The sequence below is a fragment of the Populus alba genome, chromosome 16, assembly GCF_005239225.2.
Source record: "Populus alba chromosome 16, ASM523922v2, whole genome shotgun sequence".
NCBI classification, from domain to species: domain Eukaryota; kingdom Viridiplantae; phylum Streptophyta; class Magnoliopsida; order Malpighiales; family Salicaceae; genus Populus; species Populus alba.
The window spans coordinates 15805536-15832611 of NC_133299.1; the positions used below are offsets into that span (position 1 = coordinate 15805536).

Genomic DNA, 27076 nt, shown 5'->3' on the forward strand with positions numbered 1-27076 from the left:
TGATGGCAACATAGGGGAAAATGAAAGAAGTGAGATGTTTAGTCTGATATCTCGCTGTTGCTTGCTGTCTCGTGTCTGAACCCGATGAAATTGAAGCCAACAATGAAGACAAAGTGTCATCTCACACACGGTTTTCAATATGCCTCAAGGTTCCAAAATCTTTTATTATCGTTACCCCCACGAACAAGTCTTCCTTGTTTTTTTCCACACCACAATGCCTGCCTGGTTGGACCATCTTAGGGTTCCAAAATCTTTTATTATCCTTACCCCCACGAACAAGTCTTCCTTGTATTTTTCCACACCACAATGCTTGCCTGGTTGGACCATCGTAGGGTTCCAAAATATTTTCTTATTCTAATTTGCGTAGTCTTCAACAATATACACATTTGAGTTTAACCATATACTTGACTTGTCTCAAGTAAGCTTCTCTTTGTTTACTTTTTAATGGTATGTTTTTGTAGAAAGTGCTTACTACGAAGTCTGTAAGCTACTAAGAGTGGTGCCCTGGTTCATCTTGAGTTAGTAGGATTATGTGGTTTGAATTGACAAGCTTGTTAGCTTAGGATGTCAAATTTAGAAATTTGATTAGGCTAATTTAGGTGAAATTAGTATTTCTTGTTGCTTGTTTGGTGCTGGATATGCTTTGGAATTTGAAGGGATTGTTGACAATATGCAATGTTTACTCAAAGTGGCTGGTTTGGTTTATGTAGGCAATCAAGATGTCGTGGATGAGAAGTCTTGGCTGTGTTTTTGTGCTGTCCTATTGTTACTTGGTGCTCCAAACAGATGCACAAATTACAGATGCACAAATTACAGATCCCTCAGAAGGTTAATTTCTGTCCAGAAGTCTTGATGTTTTCCTTGCAATTAATTGGTTCTTTGATTTTTCTTCTTCCAATATTCACATGATGTGTTGAAGGAGATATGATGCATGTAAAGTGGGCTGAAGTGTGTTTTACTTGAAATAATGCTAAATTGTCGTTGGCTGAAGGAGAACAAGGGATGTACTTGCAGGAGGGAAAGTTGAGGAAAGTTTCTTGCCGGCGAATGACAATTAATTTCTTCGAACTTCTTTTTTTTGTTCTCGTAGTAGCAAATTTGAGAGTTCCTTGCAAAAGATGAAAATCCATCTTCTTCCCTCCTTTTCAGAATGAAGTACCACTAGGCAAAACATCATATGGTTTTGTCAAATATGTTCTTGTGATGTCCAGTTTTGCTACTGTTCTGCTTTGATGTTCTCCATTCCCTGCCTTTTTGCAGTTGATGCATTGATATCAGTCAAGAACAGTTTGGTTGATCCTATGAAGCATCTCAGTAGTTGGAAGAAAGGGGGAGATCCTTGCGCATCCAACTGGACTGGCATTTTTTGTTTCGACACAAATGCGACTGATGGATATTTGCACGTCCGAGAACTGTGTGTTCCTTCTGTTCTGCATTTTACTTTTGCTGTTATTGATTTATCTCTATCCCTCTGATTTCAATGAACAAAGCAAATGTAATATGCTGCAGAAAAATCTAGTACTCAGCTTCAGTTGTTTCTTTATTTTACGAATCTAATACGTTCTCAAGATGTGTTTCCTCCTTAATTTACAGAAATTTGGCTATGATTACTTAACTGTTTTCAGTTTTAATGCAGGCAACTGCTGAATATGAATCTTTCTGGACGTTTAACACCTAAGCTTGGCCAACTTTCTCGACTTACAATATTGTGAGCCACAACCTAATTTCTGGACAGCTCTACAATCTGTATGTAACTATTTCTAGTCAGTCCTTTTAGTGATCTATGCCATTTCTTTGTTCTGCCTGTTGCAAGGGATTTCATGTGGAACGAATTGGATGGCAGCATACCGAAGGAGATAGGAAACATTTCATCTTTACAACTCCTGTAAGTTGGTTTCATTGTATAAGTTTGATATCCTTGTGAGCAAGAAAGTATAATGCAAGAATCATCTTAAATTATTTATCTGAGTTGTCCTCTGCTCTTGAGTTCAATCGATAAATGTAGATTGGAAGGAATTTTTATGCTTAATATATAGAAGAGGTTATTAAGATGCTCTTATTATTCTGAAAAAGGTTCAGTTTTAGTGATGGTGTTTATGAAACTCTGATGCAAAAAATCGCTGAAGTCAAATGTGTTTTGAAGGGCATCGACATATTTTACAATTTATGTCCATTAATCCATAAGATGAAGCTAGATGGATCATATGATTCGAGATAGTTTAACCTTGTGCGATTCATTTGGTAAACAGGCTCTTGAATGGCAACAAATTATCAGGTTTTTTACCTGATGAGCTTGGCTATTTATCGAAATTAGATCGACTACAAGTGGACAAGAACTATATTTCAGGTCCAATACCAGCATCATTTGCCAACTTGAGCAGTGTGAAACATATGTAAGTTAAATGTCTCTGCAAGTTTCCCCAAAGAGTTTAGCTTTTTCCGACTCATGTTATCTGCTTGGATGTGATTTTGCAGCCACATGAACAACAACTCGATTAGGGGTCAAATCCCACCCGAGCTTTCCAAATTATCCACTCTTCGTCACTTGTAAGTTCATATTGCAGCTACTTCGTTCTCATTTCTGTTGTTCAACAATTCTCTTGGTGATCATCCCTGCCGAATGTTGTTGATTGGTATTTTAGGATATGTTAAACAATGTTTCACAGGCTTTTGGATAATAATATTTTATCTGGGTATCTTCCACCAGAATTCTCAGTCTTGCCGGAGTTGCGCATACTGTATGTTCCCTTATCTCATTATATATGTAGACTTTTATTTAGCTAATTACTTTATTTACCCATCATTCAAGGTCATTTCTCTTAGAGCATGCTCTTTGTTTTTGATGTACATGCATTTGATCAATAGTTGCTTGTCAGTGATGGTTTCCGTTCTGGAAAAAACTTAGCAGCTTTAAGTAACATGCTTACACATATATATATATATATATATATATATATATATATATATATATATATATATATATATATTGAGTAAATCCAATGATATATAGTTCCCCCCTCTCATCATGCAGTCAGCTTGACAACAACAAATTTATTGGCCCTGGGATTCCAGATACCTATGGCAACCTTTCCAAATTAGCAAAATTGTAAGTTCTATATAACCAGCTGCGCCTACATAAACACAGCTTTAAATTATGCAGAGAAGGAAAGTGCATGCTCTTAACCAGCACTCTCTGTCTCGAGTTTTTAATAGACAAATTGATGTTTAAATCCAGTCACTAATGATGGTGAATTATCAAGTTCTTATTTGCAAAATCACATTCCACTTCTGGAGTCGGGGAGGCTTCAAGTGTTTCTCCATTGTGTAAGCTGATAATTTTACTCTTTCGTTTCCTAATCTTCTTCGACGAGGTAGAAGTCTCAGAAATTGCAGCTTACAAGGAAGCATACCGGGCCTTAGCAGCATACAAAACCTTTTATATCTGTAAGTGGTATCTGAATTTCACACTACAACACAACTGTTGCCTTTCAGTTAATGTTATCGGGCTCCTGTTGCAGGGATCTAAGCAAGAATGAGCTCAGTGGACCCTTGCCACCAACACTCTCTGATAACATAACCACTATGTAGGTTTTTCTGTTCAAAAAGGGAGATAAAACTAGTAATTCTTGACTGTACAGGTTTCTATCAGTGAGATTTGATCTTCTATTGATTGAAGTATTTGCAAAGCAATGCTATAAGGAGAACTCCTTCAAAGTTCAAAACCTGTTGATAACCTAATTAGTTTTTCTTTAAGGTATTCCTGTAGTTGAAACTTATTCTTGTTTGATGCAGTGATCTGTCAGATAACCATCTCAACGGATCTATACCAAGTTTCTCAAATCTTACTTCTCTGCAGAGACTGTGAGACTCTATCTACATGTCTTTCTTTTGTACTTAGGAATTAGTAGTTTACAGTATTATCTTCATAGCATCATTTTCAAGATGCTTTTAATGTCTCAATTAGATGATCTTACTTTTTGATGAGGTCCCAAAGTACCTTAGGAGGAAGGCTTAATTATATATTGGATTATTGGTTAATTTCTTGTTTCTAGCAATCTAATCTAATTTATTTTTTATAGCCAAGATGAATGGTGACTAGCACCTACAGAAGGTCACTTTTGACAGATTTGAAAACTCTAATATTCTTTAAATAAATACTTTTTTAGGGAGAGAAAAATTATATTTTATAGAGAAAAACCCTGAAAATATATCTTAGACCGAGTTAATTTTTTTTTTTTTTTTTTATGAGTTAGGGCTATTGCCCTGAAGTGATGTCATGTCAATTTTTCCTTTGAAGAGTTGTACAAGTGCGTTAGGAAGATTATGTTAATTCATTCTAAGGTAAATTATGCAATTACACTTGGAAGACTAAGTTAATTCTTTCCAAGATAAATTATGCAATCGCAATAGAGAGACCAAACCAATCTCATCCTTGGAAGTCCTTAGGCATCACCTGAAGAAAATAAAAACATCATTACTTTGAATAAGTTAATTCATTAAAAAAAAAAAAACTTACATTCTTAGTCTTTGATTATGGTATATTTTTATTGTCCTCTGAGGTATAGTCAGCTCAATGACTTGGATATCTATTCTTTGTTGAGATCATGACCTCAGTTCCATAAATGAGGAGAAAATAGAGTTTCTCCGGTAGAAGTTTTCTGGATAGTTGGTTCACTTTCCCTTTGATAGTTGCTAAAAAAACTTCACACGTTTTACGGTTTGAACCAACATTTTATTTTGTACTTGTTGAAAGCTTTTAATCTCTCGAGGTTCCAATGAAATTCATGAAATTGATAAAAAGTATGGCTTAAATTTGTTTGTCTCACCAAGTCCTAGGATAAATGGGGGAAATCATGTTGTGACTTAGAGCAATAAAAATGTTGTCTAGCCAGGATGTATAGTATAGGCAGTTTCATGTGCTTCTGTTATCACATATCTTTTCAAATCATTCACCTCAGACACACATAACCTGGAACCAAATCTCTACACACCATCCTCATGGATAACAAAACCCGGAGCTCTTCTGAACTCCAATTCATCTTGAATCTTGCAAAGTCGTTCATCCTTCATCTGAGCTACTTTAATCCAGTCTACCTTACTTAGCCTAAAAATGAGCCAACAATGCTCTCATTTCACAAATCTCAAAATTGACCCTCTCATCTAACAATCTGTGTAACTCTTTAATCAAAGGGTCTCCTCACCTCTTGAATATGAGCCAAACTACTCATAGATTTTCTGCTCAAGGCATCGGCAATAACATTTACCTTGCCCGGGTGATATTGAATCATACAATCATAATTACTTAGCAGTTCCATCCACCTTATCTGTCTCAAATTCAAATCTTTCTGCTGAAAGATATATTGAAGACTCTTATGATATGAAAATATCTCACATGTCTCCCTATACAAGTAGTGTCTCCAAATCTTAAGGGCAAACACTACCGCAACCATCTCCAAATCATGTGTGGGGTAATTTTGCTCATGCTTCTTCAACTTTCTCGAGCCATAAGCAATCATATTACCATTCTGCATCAAAACACAACCCAAACCAATCTTGGATGAATCACAGTACAAGGTAAAACCACCTGACCCTAAAGATACTATCAAAATTAGAGTTGTAATTAACCTTTCCTTCAACTCTGAGAAACTCTTCTCAAATTCTTCTTACCATTGAAACTTGATACTTTTCTGTGTCAACTTAGTCAACAGAGCAGTGATTCGGGAAAAATTCTCCACGAATCTCCTGTAGCATCCTGCTAAACCCAGGACACACCTAACCTCAGATACTGTAACTGGTCTAGGCCACTGCTTAACTACCTTCACTTTATGTGTATCAACCTCTATCTAATTCTTGGACACCACATGTCCTAAAAACCCAACACTCATTAACAAAAACTCACTCTTTGAGAACTTTCTATACAACTGATGATCTCTCAAAGTTTGAAGCACCAATCTCAAATGCTCTTCATGATCCTCTTCACTTCTTGAATACACTGAGATGTCATCAATGAACACAATAACAAACTTATCAATAAATAGTCTAAAAACCATGTTAATCATGTCTATAAAGGTCGTTGGTGCATTAGTTAACCCAAAAGACAACACTAGGAACTCGTAAAGCTCATAACAAGTCCTAAAAGCAGTTTTAGGAATATCCTATTTCCTAATCCTTAACTCGTGATACCCCGATCGCAAATCAATCTTTGAGAAACATTGAGCTCCCTGTAACTGATAAAAAAAAAAATCATCAATACAAGGGAGTGGGTATTTATTCTTAACAATAACCTTGTTCAACTGACTATAGTCTATACACATCCTCATCGATCCATCCTTCTTCTTTACAAATAAAACAGATGCTCTCCACGGAGATGCACTTAGACAGATAAACCCTTTATCTAACAAATATTGAATTTGCTCCTTCAACTCTTTTAATTTTATTGGTGCCATTCTGTAAGGTGCTATAGAGATTGGTTTCATTCCTAAAACTAGATCAACATAGAATTCGATCTCTTTATTGGGAGGTAGTCTAGGTAAGTTATTGGGAAAAACATCGATGAATCCCTAAAAGTGCCGGCCTTACATTGTAAGAACAGAAAGAAGAAATTAAATGAAATCAGTAACTTTCAGCATGAACTCTTATATTAAAGGCTCTTTAAACTGCAAAATACTGCTAACTTCTGCTTCTGTGCATATGAAATGCAGTGATCTCAGCAACAATTCGCTTTCAAGCATTCTAGGAGAAGTGAATCTGCCAGAAAATGTCACCCTGAGGTAATGTTTTCGTAGAGTAATTGATACAATATTTTCTCTTCATGCTCATCCAGGCTTTGGACATAGCCTCAAATAGAAAAGCAAGGATTCAAATACAAACCTCCTGCTGATTTTCAAATGCCACAATAACGCTAATGAAATATCTACAGATGGAAAATGAGATCGATACTTTAGCATACAATGTTTTTGGTTTTATAACCGTCAACTAGATTCTCATTATCTTAGTGCTTTTCTTCAGGCTTGGAGGCAATCCTATCTGCCATGATGCTAACATACCAAACATTATCCAGTTCTGTGAACCTGAAGATGGAGGAGATCAGACTGCTGAAAGGCGAACAAATTCAAAAGTTACATGTGATGTTCAATCGTGTCCAACAGATGACTTCTTTGAATATGTTGCATCATCTCCTGTGACATGCTTTTGTGCAGCCCCTCTCAGAATTGGATACCGTCTTAAGAGCCCCAGCTTCTCTTATTTCACACCACATGTTAATCAATTCGAGAAGTACGTAACGCGTTCTCTTAACATGAGCTCGTATCAGTTGTCCATTGATTCCTTTTTCTGGGAAGAAGGACCTCGTCTAAGGATGTATTTGAAGCTCTTTCCTCCAGCTAATAATCATTCAACAATGTACAATGCGACAGAGGTTCAACGAATACGAGATATATTTGCATCATGGCAATTTCCTCCAAATGACTTCTTTGGACCATATGAGCTTCTCAACTTCACCCTACTGGGACCTTATGCACAGAGTATGTACTGTTGCTCCTTCTTTCAGACTAAATGAAATTTCAAATCCTTAGCTAAATGATGTTGAATTAACCTTTATGCCCTTATGTCTAACTAACAATATGAGTCTTTGTGTCTCCTATGAGAACAGCACAAGTATTTGAGATCACATAAATAAGTTACCAAAAACAACATGTCTTAGCTTTACAATCATTCCTATTCTGCAAAATAAGCATCTCCCAAGCCTGAAGATTTTCTGTTAGCGTTGAAGTTACAATTTTAACTAGGAATTCAGTGCCCCTGCTAACAATCCTGGAAGGATAAATAGCTCTTAAGATCTTTATAGAGTGAAAATGTTTTTTCTCTCAATACTTTCATAATGGTAGGGATATTGTTCATGGTGATATAGAACCTTTTCTGAATTACAGTTCATCATGTCTATGAATCTCTTGAACATAGACTGCAGGTTTAGCATTCTCTAATTCACTGATGGGTGTGTACTGTATGCCCCATTATTTTTTTCTCCAACAGTGAATGTTGAGTCCCATAAAGAATGTATCAGTAAGGGTGTTTGGGCAGCCATAATACTAGCTGCTATTGCCTGTGCTGTTGTAATAATTTCAGCAATCACAGTTTCGATTATTGTAAGAAATGCCAGATACAGTCAGAGGCTTCCAAGAAAAAATTTACGTAAGTCTGTCATTGTGACTAATAAGTATTTGTTTCTTCTAATACTATCATATTTGGCTGTACCTGAAGAAGGTACATGAGACTATTTTGTTTATTTGCAGCCTTAACAGTACAGATGAAAATTGATGGAGTGGAGAGCTTCACTTTCAAGGAAATAGTCTTGGCTACCGATAACTTCAACAGCTCGACACAAATTGGTCAAGGAGGTTATGGAAAGGTTTATAGAGGTGTTTTACCAGACAAAACAGTGGTAGCTATAAAGCGAGCCGAAGAAGGATCCTTACAAGGCGAAAAGGAATTTTTGACGGAGATCCAGTTGTTGTCAAGGTTACATCACCGAAATCTAGTTTCGTTGGCTGGATATTGTGTTGAAAGAGGGGAGCAGGTAATATTTTTAGGTGGTGGATGTCATTTTATATAATTTTTGCTGGCATGTACTTTTTTCAAATCCCGTTTGTTCTGGAAAATTAAATGAGAAGGGAATATACGCGGTGTCCCTGGCAAGGGGGCGGGGGCGGGGGCGTAGGAACTTGTTTGTTCAGAAATGCAGGTATGCATAAGCATCCTGAAAGCACAGTAGGTCCCTGGAAAGGACCTGTTGCTTTTATTTAGCATGGCTTAGGTTCTTGCCATCGAATTTCTCCAGGGAAATATCACCAGCTAATTCAGAATGTGAATTGAGATTGGGATTAAATTTCATTAATTTGTTTTGAATCTCTAAGAGGCTTTCTTTCTCAACTAACCTCTTCATTTCATTCTGCTTATTGCGCAACAATCGAGTTTTGCTCGGCCATCTTACAGAGTGGTTTTGTAAATCCTTTTTCTAAGAAATCAAATGGATTTGATATGCTTTTGCATCTTTATTTGCAAAGTTTGATCGGTTACTTGTTGAATCAGCCTGCTTGTGTTCTTTGTCTGTGCACAGATGCTAGTATACGAGTTCTTGCCGAATGGTACCTTGAGGGACTGGCTGTCTGGTATAAAAATCTGCTAAATCTTCTTATCTGTTATCTACTTCATATCTCCATGATACTCTCCTAGAGTGATCATAATATTCTTAAAAACCTTTAGGTCTTATAATCACTCACATGTCGGTAAATGCTGGAATGAATATAGGTTCAGAGTTGGCTAAAGGTGTGGTTTAACTGTTACAGAGGGCTAAAATCGGATGGAAATAATGTTAAAGTATTAGATCTAGACAATTCTCTACTTCATTTTCAACACCATAGACTATTGTAATTCCCCAATTACTATCCACACGTTACCTTTAATTTAGAACATTAACCTTTTAAAGTGTTGGGAGTCTCAAAATTGATAGCTGCTGTTGCATGTGGCTAAAGACAAGGAGAAGCTCAGCTTTGGAGCAAGGTTAAGCATTGCTTTGGGTTCAGCAAAGGGGATCCTTTACCTACATACCGAAGCAAACCCTCCAGTATTCCACCGAGATATTAAGGCTAGCAACATACTTTTGGACTCTAAGCTTACTGCTAAGGTTGCCGACTTTGGACTCTCACTTCTGGCTCCAGTCATGGATGATGATGGGTATCAGCCTAATCATGTATCTACAGTGGTGAAGGGAACTCCAGTAAGTTTGACTCCATTACGAAAAGAACCATGTAGCAAGGATGCTTTGTTACATGGTGAATATGGAATTTCTGTAAAAAAAGAGAATATTTGTTTGCTAAAACTCTTGGATTTTGTTATTGAATTTTGTTATTGAATATGCAGGGATACCTTGATCCAGAATATTTTTTGACCCGCAAGTTGACAGACAAGAGTGATGTCTACAGCCTTGGAGTTGTATTTATGGAGCTATTGACAGGAATGCAGCCAATATATCGTGGAAAAAACATAGTCCGAGAGGTATTGTATGTGATACACATTGATCTTTCGGAGACCTTGAGTTCTCTTCTACTCACACTGCATTCAAATATTGATCAAATAACTTTTTATTTAACACAAGGATAAAAAAAACTAAAATTGGTTTCAGGTAAATATTGCTTGGGAGTCAGGTAAGATGTTCTCCATCATAGACAGCAGAATGGGTTCCTATCCATCTAAATGCATCGAGAGATTTGTAGCTTTGGCACTCTGGTGTTGCCATGATGAGCAAGACAAGCGGCCATCAATGCTGGAAGTGGTCAGGGAACTTGAAAACATTCTCAGAATCTTGCCAGAAAAAGAAACTACTGAAATAGATTCTGCTTCTACTTATTCCAGGAAGACCACACCCACATTTTCTGGCACGTCAGCATCTTCATCTTCATTCTGGACAAACAGGGATATATCCAACTCGTCCAGTCTCTTGGGAAGTGATCTTAGCAGTGGTGTCATTCCAATCATACCGCCTCGTTGATATCGAAATTAGATGACCTTTGTACTCATTTATCTTTCTCTCCCCCTCGAATTGTGCATGAAGTTTACAGGGAAGTGGATGAAGGAACCATTGATGAAGCAGAAAGCATCATGTTCACAGAGTTAAAGGAATTATGAAGGCTGGTTCAGTACTCCAGCAAGGAATATTCATGTATTTATAAGGATATTTACATGTTTGTATTCACAGATAAGATAAGAACTGTAAAATACAAAGGATCAAAGATTATAGTTATCAGTTAGTGAACACACTAGTTATCAGATATTGAACAAATAACTGGATAAGAAAAGTAATGTCATTCCTATAATTTCTATTTTTCCTAGGGCTTGTATATATCTTGTCTAACATCCCCCCTCCAGTTGATGGGGAGAGATCGAAGCATCAACTTGTCTCGAAGTAGGAAGAATCGTGAAGAAGAAAGGCCCTTGGTGAAGATGTCTGATGGTTGATCATAAGTTGAAATATAATGAGCTTGTAAATCTGTGTTCAGAATCTTCTCACATATGAAGTGATAATCGACTACGATGTATTTTGTCCTAGCACGAAACACAGGATTTAAGGATAAAGCTAGAGCTCCAATGTTGTCAACCCAGAGACAAGGAGCTGAGGTGAGTGGAACCTGAAGTTCACAAAAAGAGCATACGTAGCCAATAAAGTTCAGCTACAGTGAGTGACATAGAGTGGTATCCAGCCACAGCACTCGACTTGGCCACGACAGGTTGCTTCTTAGCTGCCTATGATATGAGGCAGGGTCCAAGATAGATGGCATATCCAGTTGTGGATTTTCGATCATCAGGACTACCGGCTCAATCAGAGTCACAGAAGCTATTTCGTTGCAGAAAACCTTGGTGAATTGTAGACCAAACGTAAGAGTGCCGTAAAGGTACCTTAAAATACGTTTAGTAGCAGTTAGGTGCATTGTTGTTGGACAATGCAGGAATTGGCAAAACTGGTTGACACTATAGAAGATGTCAGGTCTTGTGAGGGTGAGATATTGCAAAGCTCCTGCCATGGAGCGATATTTTGTCGAGTCAGAAAGGGGGCCACCTGAAAACTTTGATAACTTCCCACCAAAACTGCAAGGAGTGGACAAGGGTTTGGCACCCACCATCTTAGTTCGATGAAGTAAATCAGTCACATATTTTCCTTGATGAAGATGAAGACCATCAGTAGTTCTTGTGACTTGAATACCCAAGAAGAACGAGAGTGGACCAAGATCTTTGACTGCAAATTCATTTCTCAGGGTAGAAATAATCAGAGAAATAGCAGGAGAAGAGTAAATTATGACAATGATATCATCCACATATATTAGCACATGAATGCATATATTATTATGATTATAAGAGAATAAAAAGGTGTCCACATTAGAACCAACAAAACCAAGCTCCAACAGTGCTTGTGAAATGCGCATAAACCAAGATCTAAGGGCTTGTTTTAAGCCATATAAGGATTTCTGCATCTTTCAGACATAATCTAGATGGTGTTGGTCTTTAAAGCCCTTAGGTTGCGCCATAAATACCTCCTTTTCAAGAAATCCATGAAGGAATGCATTTGAGATGTCTAGTTGGTGAATAGACAACTGTGGTGGACAGAAAGAGCTAAAACAATTCTACTAATTATTGGTTTGATAACAGGGCTAAAAGTCTCATGAAAGTCACTGTCATTTTCTTGATCGAAACCTTTAGCCACAAGTCTTGCTTTGTCCTTGTCAATAGAACCGTCAGATTTTTTTTCAATCTTTAATGCCCATTTGTTCTTAACCACTTTCTTGGATGCAGGACGTGGGTATAAAATCAAAGTTTTATTACGTAAGAGAGCATCGAATTCAGCTTGCATAGCATCACACCAATTTTTATCCTCTACTTCTTGAGAGTAGTTTGTGGGTTCGAAGGGAATGGTAATTGCGGGCAAAGCTTGGAGAGGATGCTTACTAGAGTAGAACAAACGATGGTCTGGAAACTGCTTTGGTTTTAATGAGTTGGTTTGGGACCTGGTGACCATACAGGAAGGCAAGGAGGGAGTAGATTCTATGGGGACAATGATATGAGAAAGAATTAAACTGGAAGGCCTAGATGAGGTAGGGGATTGGGTGCGGGAGATAGTGAAGGAAATGGAGAATCAGGTGTGGTGTGGTCTTTTGCAGGGGAAGGATGTAGTGCAAGATAAGGTGTATATGAAGGAATTGAAAGATTAATTGAAGAACTAGAATTTTAGAGATCAAACATGAAGTAGTCGAAGGATCAATTGAAAGTGTTTGAAAAGAAAATGTATATGAGAAGAAATATGATAGAAGGAAGAAGATAAAAGACAGCAGAATAATGTATTGATGTTTATTTGAATAGAATGAATAATTCTGATTACATACATTCCATGCAATCGTTACACATATATATTGAAAAATAGAATAACAGAATTCCAAACTTATAGCATGAAATCATGCTATGATCTGTTAACATGATAACAGAATAACTAATTCCTAGAGACTAGGACAATAGCTTATTATTCGCATGATAATTAGAAATAACAGAAACAAAAAGATTAGTTGACAGCTCCTTCTTTGACAGCTTCAGCAAGCAATCTTCAACATCAACACTAGGAGGAACAACCTCTGCAGACCGAGCAAGCAGGGAGGAGTCATCAAGATTCAGTTCATCAAACACCACACGACGTGAGATGTATACACAGTTGATGTGAGGATCCAAGCAAAAGTAACCCTTTTGTTTAGCATTATATCCTAGGAAAATACATTTGGATTGACAGCAAATTAAATGAAGCATTAGGACACCTAAGAATATTTGCGAGGAAAAATTTAGAGGTGGGAGAGGAAAATAACGAGGAACCAGTTTGTGCGATGCGCAAACCTCATCCATTACCCACTGTAACTGTGTCTCTGCACCTTGATACGGCTGTTGTTGCAGAGACAAGTGGTCAAGATCATCTGTGATGTGGACATTTGATTGGGCTGTTAATGCTGCAAGTTGAGATGGACGATGACGCCCTTGGTAAGAAAAATGCATCCTGTTATAGCAGTAGAGTGCTTGGTGATTTGTTTTGCCACAAACTTGGCAGGGCTGTCGAGGTGTGTAGAAGAGTCTTTTGAGATCGGAGATGCGGGAGGGAGAGGGAGGTGCAAAGCGATTAGCAAGGTGGTCCATAACCGGCGAGAAGTTGGTCCATAAATGGTGGACAAAACTTTCTCAGATAATGTGGAATCTATCCATACTGAGGATAAATTGATCCCTTTTTCTGCCACAACAGATAGGCATGGCTGAGATCAGATGTAGTCTTCCCAGTATCATCAACAATAAACTGAGGAGGACGGGGGGCGGAGCCATCAACAATGCTTAAGAGATCATGGCGACACCACTATCTGTGTTTTTTTGTAGTCTGCAGCAGCAGCAGCAGCCCACCATTGCTTGTTTCATTTGTTAGCGTGCATAATCTGTGTCCTCTAGATGAATTTGCAAAGTGCTTCATTTGCAAAGTCCTCTTTTTGTACTTTGCCTGCAAAATCATAGCTCCACTGATCTACGAAGTGTACTGACAGGAAAGAGCTCCATACAACCCAGAATCAGTCTACCTCCGTTTCTTTCTTGGCAACACCCACTGGATTGCACCTTTGCGTAAGAGAAAAAGCTTCTTTTTCGGGTCTATTTAAAAATATGGTTGGGATTGTTTTTTAAAGTGTTTTTCATATTGCAATACATAAAAATAATATTTTTATTTTTTAAAAATATTATTTTTTAGATCAGCGCATTAAAACAATTCAAAATATATTAAAAATAATTTTTCTTAAAAAAAAATTAATTTTTTTTAAAAACACTAGTAGACTTCTAATATTGTTTGGGCTTGCCACAAAAACATCAAAACGTGGGTTTAGGTAAAATACAATAAAAAAATTATTAAAAATATTAATTTAAAACTTTGAAGGAAAAAAACAAAAAAAATATAAAAGTATGGTACAACCTATACTACCAAACTCCACCTCTAATATATATAACCTTGATTGATTAATCAATAAATTTCAGAAGCAAGCAATAATTGTGGTTGGAATATTATCACCTTCACTATTATTTAACATTGAAGAAAGTTGACTTTTTGTATTTTCTTCAAAAAAACGGAAATTGAAAGTTTGACTAACGCGGCACGTGCAAAGAACAACCATTCCTCTATCGGCTTTCCCTGTGGCGTCTGAAAGTAGAAGTGCCACCGCGTTACCAAGTTCGAAAAGCGTGTCGGGGGAGATTTAATGCCATGTTTGGTGCCTGTATTTTTCATTTTCTTCTAATGTAGTCCATGTAGTTTGTTTTTTTTTCTCTTATTACGATTCTTCCACCTCATCATTTAATGACCTCTGTATGAATTTTTTTTCTTAAACTAGTCCTTGTAGGTTTACACTTCAAGCTTTGTTAGTCATTGATTATTACATTTGTTTTTCTATTTTCAGTTAATAATTTATTAAATAAACTCTTAAGAATATATTCTTTCTCGACCTCCTTTTGGGATGACTTGCAAGGATAATATTGAAAAAAAAAGGGGCATGCAGTGACCAAATTGTGAGAATAAAAAGAATACAAATACCAAATACACAACTAACCCTCTACTTTGAGTCCTTTCTTTTTTTCCAAGATCTTGAAGGTAGGTAAGAATGTCTAAAAAAGTCCACGGCTGTCGCTATAGGCGAAGCCCCCCACCATGTTTTATTCATATCTACTTCCGCTAAAGTTTGAGAAGGTTATACATAACAAATTGCAAAGAATAATAATAATAATAACAAGATTTTTTTATTATTATTATTTTTTTGCACTTCAAATTTATTGCATGTGATTTATTTCTTCAACGAGAGTAATTTTTCTTGGAATTGTCGATAACAAGACAACAAACAGTACATTGGTTATCATTAAAGAACATGGTAACGTGAAGTGCAAACTGTGTTGAAGTTACACGTTGTCACTGTTTTGCATTTCATCCAAATATAGTAAGTACTCGGTAATAATTGAGAAAAACAGAGTAATTAGTAAAAAAAATTGAATATCTTTAGACTTTCTCTCTCGTAATCTTGCCTGGCTGCTAAAATGGATGGATCAGCCATGACGACAATGCCATCTCACATATATATATCGTTTTCTATTGCGCAAACTAGATTCCATTTATTATCATTCGTGCCCCCATCAACAAGACTTCTGCTATATTTTTATTCCTGCCCACCGAGCTTTACTTGCTTCTGCTGCAGAAGTCTACAGCTTTTGATTCTGTGGTCTCAAGGATTCATAGCTTATCGTATAGTTTGGATGTTAAAAGCAATCCCACTATAGTTTGGTCATGTTTGACTCGTTTCCAGTAAGCATCTTCTTTTATCTTCCTTTCCTCTCTTTTTTTCGTCGAAAATTGTGGATTTTTTAGACTTTTACTGCTGGGCGCCTGTTTCATTGTTAGTTACCGGAATTATGGGGTTTGACTATCTTCCTTGTTTGGTAAGCTGGATATTTTGGGGAAATTAAATCTGCAAGCTTGGTTTGGACTTTTTTCCCCTTTCCCTGATATGCTTTTTTTGGGTGAAAAGATTGTATCTTCTTGTTGCTTATTTTCTTTTGAGTTTGAAGGGATTGCTGGAAATGAATATGCAAAATGTTTAGTTATTTTGTTTGGTTCTTACTTAGGGCATGGAGATGTTGCAGCTGAGAACTTGGGGGTGTGTTTTTCTCCTGTCATATTGTTACTTGCTGCTCCTTACAGTTGCTCAAGTTACAAATCCCTCAGAAGGTGAATTTTATCTTTTTTCCCCAGCAAATTCTCAACTTGACTTTTACATGAATGGTATCATGATTGCGTTGACAAAATGATCCTGCGATACGTGCTCTTTGAGGCTTCTAAAATGGGTAGAAATATGTGTGCTTAAACTATATAATTAAGTTGTCTATTTGGAGAATAAGAAAACAAAACTAGACAAGGAAAATTAGGCAAGTTGTTTTCAAGAAAAAGATTGCACCTCCTCTTTTAATATGCTATTGTGATGCCCAAAATTCATGGTAAAGCTAGGCAGTGTTGGTTGCCTACTGCTCTGCTCTAATGTTATCAATAATGTGCATTTTTGCAGCCAATGCATTGCTAGCAGTCAAGAACAGTTTGATTGATCCTATGAAGCAACTCAGCAATTGGAACAAGGGAGATCCATGTACCTCCAATTGGACTGGTGTTTTTTGTTATGATGCAACTTGGACTGATGGATACTTGCATGTCCGAGAACTGTATGTTCTATGCATTTTCTTATTGTTGTTCTTTTTTACCCTTCGTGTTTTGATGAATAAAGTCAGAGGATTTCTTTATGTACAGAATGTAATGAGTGATACAATCATAACTCTGGCTATGAAACACTTACCATTTGTCAATTTTGATGCAGTCAGCTTCTTAATTTGAATCTTTCTGGAAATTTAGCACCTGAGCTAGGCCAACTTTCTCAACTGGCAATATTGTGAGTTGCAGTATCTAGTAACCATATTTCTGGAGAATTTACTTTTGAGTATCTGAACATGTCTTGCTAATCCGCTTCTGGTGATTCTAAGTCCCCTTTCTGTTGTGATTACAAGGGATTTCATGTGGAATGAATTGACTGGCAGCATACCAAGAGAGATAGGAAATCTTTCATCTTTGAAACTCCTGTAAGTTGGTTTCATGTTATTTCATTTTTTCAGTGGGTTGTTGTCCTTCTTCTGTCATGGTTATAGAAATGGATATCTTAAAAATGAATCTACACCGGTATATGCTTGGAATTAGTTTAACCTCCTGTAATGTATTATCATCTATGCAGGCTGTTGAATGGAAACAAATTATCAGGACCTTTACCTGATGAGCTTGGCAATTTATCGAAATTAATTAGACTCCAAGTGGATCAGAACAATATTTCAGGACCAATACCAAAATCATTTGCTAACATGAGCAGTATTAGACATTTGTAAGTGTATCTTCAAGCTAAATCCTTCTTTGAGTTGCGAAGAGATTAGCTTTTGTCTGCATATATCGTTGACTTGAATGTGATACTTGCAGCCACTTGAACAACAACTCAATCAGTGGTCAAATTCCACCCGAGCTTTCCAAACTATCAACTCTTATTCACTTGTGAGTTTTACTACAATGGTTTCCTTTTTGTTCTAATGTCTACTTGTTTTTATGATCCATGTGAAATTTTTCCCTTGATTGAGAACATGTGAAACAATCTCTGCAGACTTTTGGATAATAATAACTTATCTGGGTATCTTCCACTGGAATTATCAAAGTTCCCAGAGATGCGGATAATGTACGTGCTTCTATCACGTTGTCTAGAATGTTACTTGAGTCATTATCACATTCAATCATTTCTCTTATTGTGTGATCTTTTCTTTTATGTAAATGCATTCTATTAGATTTGCTTATTAGTAGCGGTATTGATTGTAGTAAGAATTCAGTAAAGCTGCAGGGTGCTTAAATGAGATGAGACACGATGCATGTTCGTGTGCTTGTGTGTTTGTCTGTGTCTGTGCATATGTTACTTAAAGTAAATTTTGTTGACAGTTTGTTTTTTGTCCTCCTTGCAGTCAACTTGACAACAACAACTTTAACGGATCTGAAATTCCAGCTACTTATGGCAGCCTTTCCAGATTAGTAAAATTGTAAGTCTAAATAAAACATGTCAGGCTTCAAAGCTATTTTGCATTCAGAGGAGGAATCTTCACACTGTTTGGACTGTATGAAGTCTGTGACATGAATTCTGATTGTGCAGATTTGCTCCTGGATAGCTGGTTTAAAAAATTTATTTATTTTCATATTCATGAACTTGTGTTTCACTTATAGGACATGCTCAAGGGCTTTTCTTTTGTGTTTATATAAACACGAATCAAATGACAAACTTGTTCTGCATAAATATACACAAAAAGAAGTGTCGATGATGACCTTTTCTCTTTGTTTTTAATCCTCTTTGACAAGGTAGAAGTCTCAGAAATTGTAGCTTGCAAGGTTCTATACCTGATCTTAGCAGCATACCAAACCTATACTATCTGTAAGTTCTTTCTGCATTTGTTAGTATTCTCATTCTATCAATGCCACTGAACTTGAATTTCATATCTATTTTTCCATTACATGCACTTATGGTACCTGCATATCTAATTTGGCTTGCAGGGATCTGAGCAAGAACAACCTTAGAGGATCTCTACCATCCAAACTTTCTGATACTATGAGAACTATGTAAGTAAAACCACGGTGAAAAGGAGAAATAGAACTGGCAAATTGTAGGCTGTATAGGTTTGCAGTTGTGATAGTCAGTGTTCGTAAAACCATTTTACAAGTGGAATTTAATGTACTTTACAAGTGATGAAGGTTTTTCTGTGTTTGAAATTTATTCTTGTCAACTGCAGCGATTTGTCAGAGAACCATCTTAGTGGATCTATACCAGGAAGTTTCTCAGATCTTTCTTTTCTTCAAAGACTGTGAGCTTCTATCAACTTATTCCACCTATTTTAGCTCTTGAAAAGATCTTAAAAGCATCTTAATGATGTTCTACATGTTGCTCTGAATGTCTCAAATTAGATGCTCTTATTTGCAGGCTATGCACGCTAAATATGATGTTCTAAATGATTGTATACTGCAGGTCCCTTGAAAATAATCAGTTGAATGGATCTGTGCCAGCTAACATTTGGCAGAACATGACCTCCGCTAAAAGTGCTAGTTTTATAATGTAAGAATTCAAAAATAAATGCAATTAAAACTATTAATTTTCAGCATTAAAATTAGTATACAAGACTCTCTGCAAACCGTAGAGCATCAGAATAATACTAACTAATTGTTTTGTGCACCCCACAAATGTAGTGATCTCAGGAACAATTCACTCTCAATCATTTCGGGGGCGTTGAATCCGCCAGACAATGTCACCTTAAGGTAATATTTTTATAAAGTAGTGCGCACCCACCTTTTTATGATCTGTTTCGTAAACACTTGCACCTGATCTCTGGTAGACAATTAGATGTGCGAAGTAGAAATATGTTGTAGCCTTATCGTCCATTGGAAGAAATAGTAAGAGAATCAGAGGAATTTTTCAAATACATGGATTTAATTAAATTTGCCTACTAAATGGATATGCATCTTCAATCTCCACCTTGCTATTTGATGATTCCAGCTTGTGTTTAAGATCTGTGAAATCAAGGATGAAACATCCCTCTCCATGCACACAGGTTTTGGATAGAAAGATTCATATAGAAAATCAAGGGTCCAGTATAGGCCTGCATATTGATTTACCAATGTTGCTAGCTATGAGGATTAGAAGACAGATCAGAGAATATAAATTACTCAAAATACCAACATGATGGCATTGAGAAATACTCTTTTCTTTTCTTTTCTTTTTATATATCACAGTCAGATTCTGATCATTTTAGCAGTTTTTGTTTAGGCTTGGAGGCAATCCTATTTGTGAAAATGCAAACGTAGCCAACATAATCCAGTTCTGTGAATTTGAAGCTGGAGGAGATAGAACTACTGAGAGGTCAATGAATTCTACGATGACATGTCCTGTTCAAGCATGCCCAGTAGATAATTTCTTTGAATATGTCCCAGCTTCACCTCTATCATGCTTTTGTGCCTCCCCTCTTAGGATTGGATACAGACTTAAGAGCCCTAGTTTCTCTTATTTTGATCCATATGCTTTAACATTCGAGTTACATGTGACTAGAGCTCTTAAACTGAATCTATATCAATTGTCAATCGATTCCTATTTCTGGGAAGAAGGCCCTCGTTTAAGAATGCATCTGAAGATATTTCCTCCAGCTACTAATATGCACTCAAGCACATTTAATGTATCCGAGGTTGGACGAATAAGAGGTGCATTTACATCGTGGCACTTTCCTGGTGATGACTTATTCGGACCATATGAACTTCTCAACTTTACTCTAGTGGGACCTTATGCAGCGAGTATGTGCTCCAAATTCCTACTTCTTTTTAGACTTAAGTTAACTTTGTTAATTCTTCAGAAGATGATTCCGAATCGGATTATGTGCACTGTATGTCTGCCAAACATCGGTATTTGCATTGTTTGTGCTCCAAGAATTGGTATTTGAGATCACAGAAACAAGTTAGAGAGCTTGATTTATTGCTTTCCTCAAATAACTACAACTACAAGAAACATAATTGGCTTCTTTTCATAGTACTTTCTTTGCAAAATAAGCATGTCTTGTTTTACAAGTGAATTAGAATGTCTTTAGCCTGAAACCTTTTAGTTATATTTGAAGTTGCATGTCACAGCATCTCAGAATCTTTCACATCTTTTGCGAAGTAGAGTTGTTTCTCCGTTGATAATTCCATTTTGTTCAAATTATTTTGATGACTTTTATATTGTTGCTTGAAACTTGTGCATGAAAGTTCAATGATTTAAGGGCCAACCTATCCAAATTTAACACTTTTGCAATTCAAAATTGTAAAGTTTCTGAAGTGAAGTTCCACTGCTGCTATATGCCCAACTATGGTTCCCTTCCATTGGTAGATGCATAGTCTTCTCTCATATACAATATCCATATATGTGAACTCTTTGATCTGGACTGCAGGCAAGGCTATGCCTTGGCAATATGGTCTGTGGATTAATTGCATTAGTTTGCTTCATATAAATATATTTGTTTCTAATGGGTGGCTATATAATAATATGTTTTTCTTTTGCCAACAGTACATTTCGACACAAAAGGGAAGAATATTAGCAAAGGAATTTGGGTAGCCGTTATATTAGGTGCTATTGCCTGTACCATTGCAGTATCTGCAGTTGTCACCCTTCTTATTGCAAGAAGATATGCTAGAAAGCATAGAAATTTGTCGAGAAGACATTCATGTAAGTTTCTTAATGTGACTGCTAGAATTGTTTTCAATTAACAATAGTATATGTGGCTATCCCTGGAAAAGGTGTCATGGGATTATTTTTGTGGTTTACAGCATCGAAGGCATCGATAAAAATCGATGGTGTGAAAGGCTTCACATTTAAAGAAATGGCCCTGGCTACTGATAACTTTAACTGCTCAACTCAAGTTGGTAGAGGAGGCTATGGAAAGGTTTATAGAGGCGTTCTTTCTGGCAACTCAATCGTCGCCATAAAGCGGACTGAAGAAGGATCATTACAAGGCCAAAAAGAGTTTTTGACTGAGATTAAATTGTTGTCAAGGTTGCATCACATAAATCTAGTTTCACTGGTTGGATATTGTGAAGAAAAAGAGGAGCAGGTAAATATTACGGTGCTGAAATTAAATCTTATTTTAGATCATCCTGGTTTGCAACTTTGCAAGTGTTTTCTGATAAATCCTTAAAAGAAGTAGCGGAGGTTCTTGGAAGGGACCTATTGGCTCTGGCCATTTCACTCTTCCCGAGTAATACTTTCAAGATGCCATTTTTATTTTTAGCATGTTTCAATGAGAAATTTAAAAATAGGCAAGATCTCCTTTTCTGTCCCTTGTTTATTTTGCACAGACCAACAGCATTACCATCTGCGAAGAGTCCACATTGGTAAGACAAAACATCAGGATAGAGATGCTATAAGTTAGATGGGTTACGGTCCTAGTCTAGCAATTGGATGTGCTTCCTTTTCTTAGCCATGCCTTGCTGTAGCATATGAACTGGGTTTTGACCCCACCATCTTCTAGAATTCGATTATGCTAATCCTTGTCCAAGAATGTGAATTGATCTGATTTTCTTTTAGCAACAAAATTGGGAAACTTGACTTGATTATGTGTAAAAATCCACCTGGTTGTTCTTGGTTCCTGCACAGATGCTGGTGTACGAGTTCATGCCAAATGGTACCTTGCGGGACTGGCTTTCCGGTATGGAAAATTTCTGATTTGATGGCTCTTTAATCTATTCAATGTCTCCATATTATTTTGTACAGAACGTGGACAACAGTCTTACAAACTGTTAGATCATACATATGATCTATCTCTAATTGCTGATTTTGAGTCATAGGTTTGTAGTTTAGCTAATTGTGTTGTCTGCATGTCTTGAAGGACTAACGATGCACTGTCATATTTCACCAGTGGAGTGCAAAATTAAAAAAAATCATGTGTAGCACATGAAATGGTTTCCATTTTCATTCTTTTCCAGCTCCATGTTTTAGGATGTTATCAATACAGTCTGTTACACTTTGGTTGAAGACATGATATCTTGAACGCTCAAAGTTGATGGTCACTGTGTTAATGCAGGTAGGGCCAAGGGAACATTGAACTTTGGTACAAGGTTAAGAATCGCGCTGGGTTCAGCTAAGGGTATCCTTTACCTCCATACTGAAGCACAGCCTCCAGTATTCCACCGGGATATCAAGGCCACTAACATACTATTAGACTCTAAGCTCACTGCTAAAGTTGCTGACTTTGGACTCTCACGTCTCGCTCCTGTCTTGGATGATGAAGGGAATCTGCCTAATCATGTATCAACAGTAGTAAGGGGAACTCCAGTAAGTTTGACTCCATTATATGCCCACTTTCTCTTTTTTACTTATTGAACATGGGAAGAGGATGCTAGGTGTTATGGATGAGAAAAATGTGAATTCTGCGAGGTCTCTAATCCTGATGTTTCACTTGCAAAATTTCATCTTATTCTCTAATCTATATGCCAAGAGAAGTGCTTTTAAAGAAGGTGAAGAAATTAACAAAGGAATAACTAGAAGGTATCAAAAACCTTTTGTGGTATGCCCTGAAGACATCTTTACTGAAAATTCATGTTAGCATGATTAATTGTGGATTGATAACTTCTGGTAAGGAATGTAATTTCCGGTCCCAATATTTAACCACCTGGTTGGCAAAGTTTTTGCCATGTCTAGATGGCCTCGGAAATCTTAAGCTTGCGTTTGTTTGAGTCCTGTGGATTGGATAAAACTGAGTTGCGTAATCCTTGGATGTAACTTGTATCAAAGAATCATCTTAACCCAATAGCTTAAGCTGTTAGGTAAGGTTCCAAGATATGATTTATATTATTTTCTAACACATCTTTTCAAGTAAAAGTTCTTTGGGCTTGAAACTTACACGGATCCACATTACCTTGTGCATGATTTTTATTAAATAAATGAGGGTGATGAGATTCGAATTCTTGATCACTTGATCATCAAGACTCTGATAGCATGTTAAAGAACCTATTCAACCCGATAGGTTAAGTTATTAGGTGAGGTTCAGAATATGATTTATATTATTCTCTAACAACTTCTCTACCATACTATGAAGCATCATTGACCTCGTTTGAATAACTCTCTTGATTGTCACCGTGCATGCAGGGATACCTCGATCCAGAATACTTTTTGACCCATAAGTTGACAGACAAGAGTGATGTGTATAGCCTTGGGATTGTGTTTCTGGAGCTCCTGACTGGTATGCACCCAATATCACGTGGCAAAAACATTGTTCGCGAGGTACTTCAATGAGCTCTTAATTCAGAGGCCTTGAGTTCTCTTCTTATATACATATCAGTCACAACCAAGTCCAGCTTTACTTGAACTTTTCAGCCATAGCTTATTTTGATAGAATAACTTCTCATTTATGATGCAACAGCAAGAAAGGCTAAGAACCTGGGAATTGAGAAACATCGAAGCTAATACCGATATTATGTACTCCGGTTTCAGGTTAACATGGCTCATCAGTCTGGCGTTATGTTCTCCATCATAGACAACAGAATGGGTGCTTATCCATCTGAATGTGTGGAGAGATTTGTGGCGTTGGCACTCAGCTGTTGCCATGACAGGCAAGAAAAGCGGCCGTCAATGCAGGATGTGGTCAGGGAACTGGAAACCATACTCAAAATGTTGCCAGAAGCTGATGCCATCTATGCAGAATCCACTTCCACATATTCCGGCAAATCCACTCCCACAAATTCCGGCAAGTTAGCATCATCATCTTCGTTTTACTCGAGCCAATATCTATACGAAAGTTCCTGTCTTCTGGGAAGTGATCTTAGCAGTGGTGCTGTTCCCACCATCAACCCTCGCTAACGTCAAACAAATCGACAATCTGGAGTTTAGTTAGGTGTAGAGTGGGTTTGATGCCCTATCTTATGCAACACGGAGACATTCCTGTATAAAGTGGAGAAATACTAGCGGTTATTGCATGAGAGTTGACCCATTTCGCAGTCGATAGAGTTAATTGCGAAAAACTAGTTCATGCTTTTTGTTACTGAAAAATGAATCTTCTTCCATCACGTCTACTTCCATTGAAAAATATTATTTATTTATTTTACCATTTAAATCAACTAAACTATTATAAAACCTGAGCTAGCCTGGCCTGGTCATTTCTGGCTGATCTTGAGCCTAGTTAAATTGAAGAAAAAATAGAAGGGATCCAGTTAAAATTTAGGTTAACTTGTCATCCGGTTAATTCATGATAAAATATGTTCTTCAAGTCATTGATATTTTTTATTAAAAAAATAATAATAATAATAACAATATCATTATGAATTTTTATAAAAAGATAAATTTAAATTAACTTCTCAACTCGAGGCTCGCTAGAGTTGGATTTATAACTATGCTTTGAAGCTAAAATATATTAGAAAACATGTGGAAAAATTCGGAGATAAAAAAAAAAAAAAATTGATATTCCAATAATAAAAAGCAAAGTAACATCAATTTGGATGGGCTGGTTTTATAGTAAACTAAGTTTGCTTTATTTGTATTCATGAAGGGTTAGGTTATGTCGCGGGCCGGGTTGGATTATAAAAAAATAATAATAATAATTTTTAAGTTTTAATATGGATTATATATCTACTAAAAAATAGATTTAATCTTAATATTTAAAATCCTGATGGCTAAAATAGATGATAATAATTGGTGGATAATTCCAAATGAGAATTTAAGTCAAATTCAATGGTCGAACTCTAAGGTATGTCATGTTAAATTCTTAAAACTCATTGACCCTCATAATTAATTTTATGGCTCAATTCAAAACTTTGTAACCAAATCAATTTTTGTAAAAAACCACATTTTCTAAAATAATCCCAAAAAAACTAAATGTGCTTTTTTATTTCAGATTTAATTCGATGTTTTTTAAAAAAATAATGTTTAGACACCTTTTTGTAAGATAGCAAATGAATCATTCAAGTAATTTCCATGTTGAGGCAACCAAAAAATGTTGAACCAAGACATGAAAAATAAAAAACTCATGTCCCATGTCTTTTGGGCTATATTTTTAGTTGTATACATAATCACATGTAATTCGATTAACTAGTCAATGATTTATAAAAACCCAAGTCTTTATGCTAATGAAGTATTATCAAGTATGGTAAGGAAGAAAATTGCAAATGAGATTTAGGATACTTTGACAAAGCTATGCGAATCTAAGTCTTTTCATAATAAGATCATTTTAAAAATGAGACCTTATACCCTACGAATGGTAGAAATCATGTCGGTGACTGGCCACATCAACATAATAAGAACTCTATTTTCATAACTTATTGTATTAGGTTAGCAAATAGAGAAAAATAAATGTACAGAGCTTATACTTCAAAGTATTCCTTATTCTTATGATCAACTCATTATTAACATGACCAATAACACCCTAGCAAGTTATTTAGTCTTCGATGATGTTGCAACCATTTTCTTGGAAAAGGTAAATAGACGTAAAAACAAATGAGATAGAATTAATAGTTCCCTCCAAGCAAAGATATTATTGATGTCAAAAGGAAGATCAGTGGAGTGTGGCTCTAGTAGGAGTCGAAGGCCAAGAAGTTTCAAATCAAGAAGTAAGAAGACTATGAAATGCTACAACTATAGCAAAAAAAAAAAAAAAAAACTTGACACTTTAAAAGGGATTACTAGTATTAAAAGGGTATATAAAACAACTCTAAGTCATCAAAACTTCATGGGTGTGTTGCAAACACTTCAAATGATGGAGAAGTTTTATATAGCGAAGCAGTGACAATCTATAAAAGCAGAATAAAGCTCATTGAGGTTTGGTTAATGGATTCAAAAGCAATAAAGCACATGACTCCTTATCAAAATTGGTTTTATAGATATGAACTCATCTCTAGAGGCTCGATGTTCATGAATAATAATCATGTCTTAGAGATTGTTGGCATTGGCATCATTAAACTAAAATATATGATGGCTGAATTCATACTACTTTAGAAGTACAACTTGTGAAATGCTTGAAGAAGAATATTTTATTCGTGGGATAATTTGATAATCTTGGTTGTAAGATTCGTATAGACAATGGTATTATAAAAATTATCAAAAGGGCGCTAGTGGTATTAAAGGCTAGAAAGATAATTGCAAACTTTTTAATGTTAATAGGAGAAATATATCATGAGGCAGATGCATCAATTCAGCTCTACAAAAGAAAAGACAGTAATGTGGCATCAAAAGCTAGGCCATGTATTAGAGAAAAGCTTGAAAATTCTTTCTAATAGAAGTTATTACATGGTCTCACAAAGGTTTCTTTATCTTTTTATTAGTATTGTATTATAAGTAAACAGCACAAGTTGAAGTTTGACACATCAACGATTAAGAGTAAATGCATTTTAGACCCGATTCATTCTCATATTTGG

At 36.3% G+C, this 27076-nt stretch overlaps 2 protein-coding genes across 7 annotated transcripts; both read left to right on the top strand.

Moving 5' to 3' along the window:
• Positions 1-212: 212 nt before the first annotated feature.
• LOC118047184 (probable LRR receptor-like serine/threonine-protein kinase At1g06840) lies at positions 213-10882 on the top strand. 5 transcript variants are annotated; one of them, XM_035056386.2, is made up of 20 exons: positions 213-418; positions 711-828; positions 1261-1414; positions 1637-1708; positions 1814-1885; positions 2250-2393; positions 2476-2547; positions 2667-2738; positions 3032-3106; positions 3376-3444; positions 3519-3584; positions 3793-3861; positions 6702-6770; positions 7009-7523; positions 8032-8190; positions 8292-8575; positions 9116-9167; positions 9531-9775; positions 9919-10053; positions 10181-10882. In XM_035056386.2, exons 2-20 carry the CDS (start codon positions 720-722, stop codon positions 10544-10546), a joined length of 2799 nt encoding a protein of 932 aa, XP_034912277.1. In that variant the 5' UTR covers positions 213-418; positions 711-719; the 3' UTR covers positions 10547-10882. The 5 variants fall into 5 exon arrangements, with proteins under 5 accessions (XP_034912277.1, XP_073261537.1, XP_034912278.1 ...); XM_035056387.2 differs by lacking the exon at positions 213-418 and adding an exon at positions 459-599; XM_073405436.1 differs by lacking the exon at positions 213-418 and having other exon boundaries at positions 458-828.
• Positions 10883-15621: 4739 nt separating this feature from the next.
• Positions 15622-24736, top strand: LOC118047182 (probable LRR receptor-like serine/threonine-protein kinase At1g06840). 2 transcript variants are annotated; one of them, XM_035056380.2, is made up of 21 exons: positions 15622-15904; positions 16225-16327; positions 16662-16812; positions 16965-17036; positions 17152-17223; positions 17373-17516; positions 17609-17680; positions 17787-17858; positions 18136-18210; positions 18528-18596; positions 18716-18781; positions 18952-19023; positions 19185-19271; positions 19403-19471; positions 19980-20497; positions 21243-21401; positions 21503-21786; positions 22329-22380; positions 22756-23006; positions 23820-23954; positions 24165-24736. In XM_035056380.2, exons 1-21 carry the CDS (start codon positions 15887-15889, stop codon positions 24528-24530), a joined length of 2907 nt encoding a protein of 968 aa, XP_034912271.1. In that variant the 5' UTR covers positions 15622-15886; the 3' UTR covers positions 24531-24736. The 2 variants fall into 2 exon arrangements, with proteins under 2 accessions (XP_034912271.1, XP_073261479.1); XM_073405378.1 differs by lacking the exons at positions 15622-15904; positions 16225-16327 and having other exon boundaries at positions 16794-16812; positions 16969-17036.
• Positions 24737-27076: the final 2340 nt, after the last annotated feature.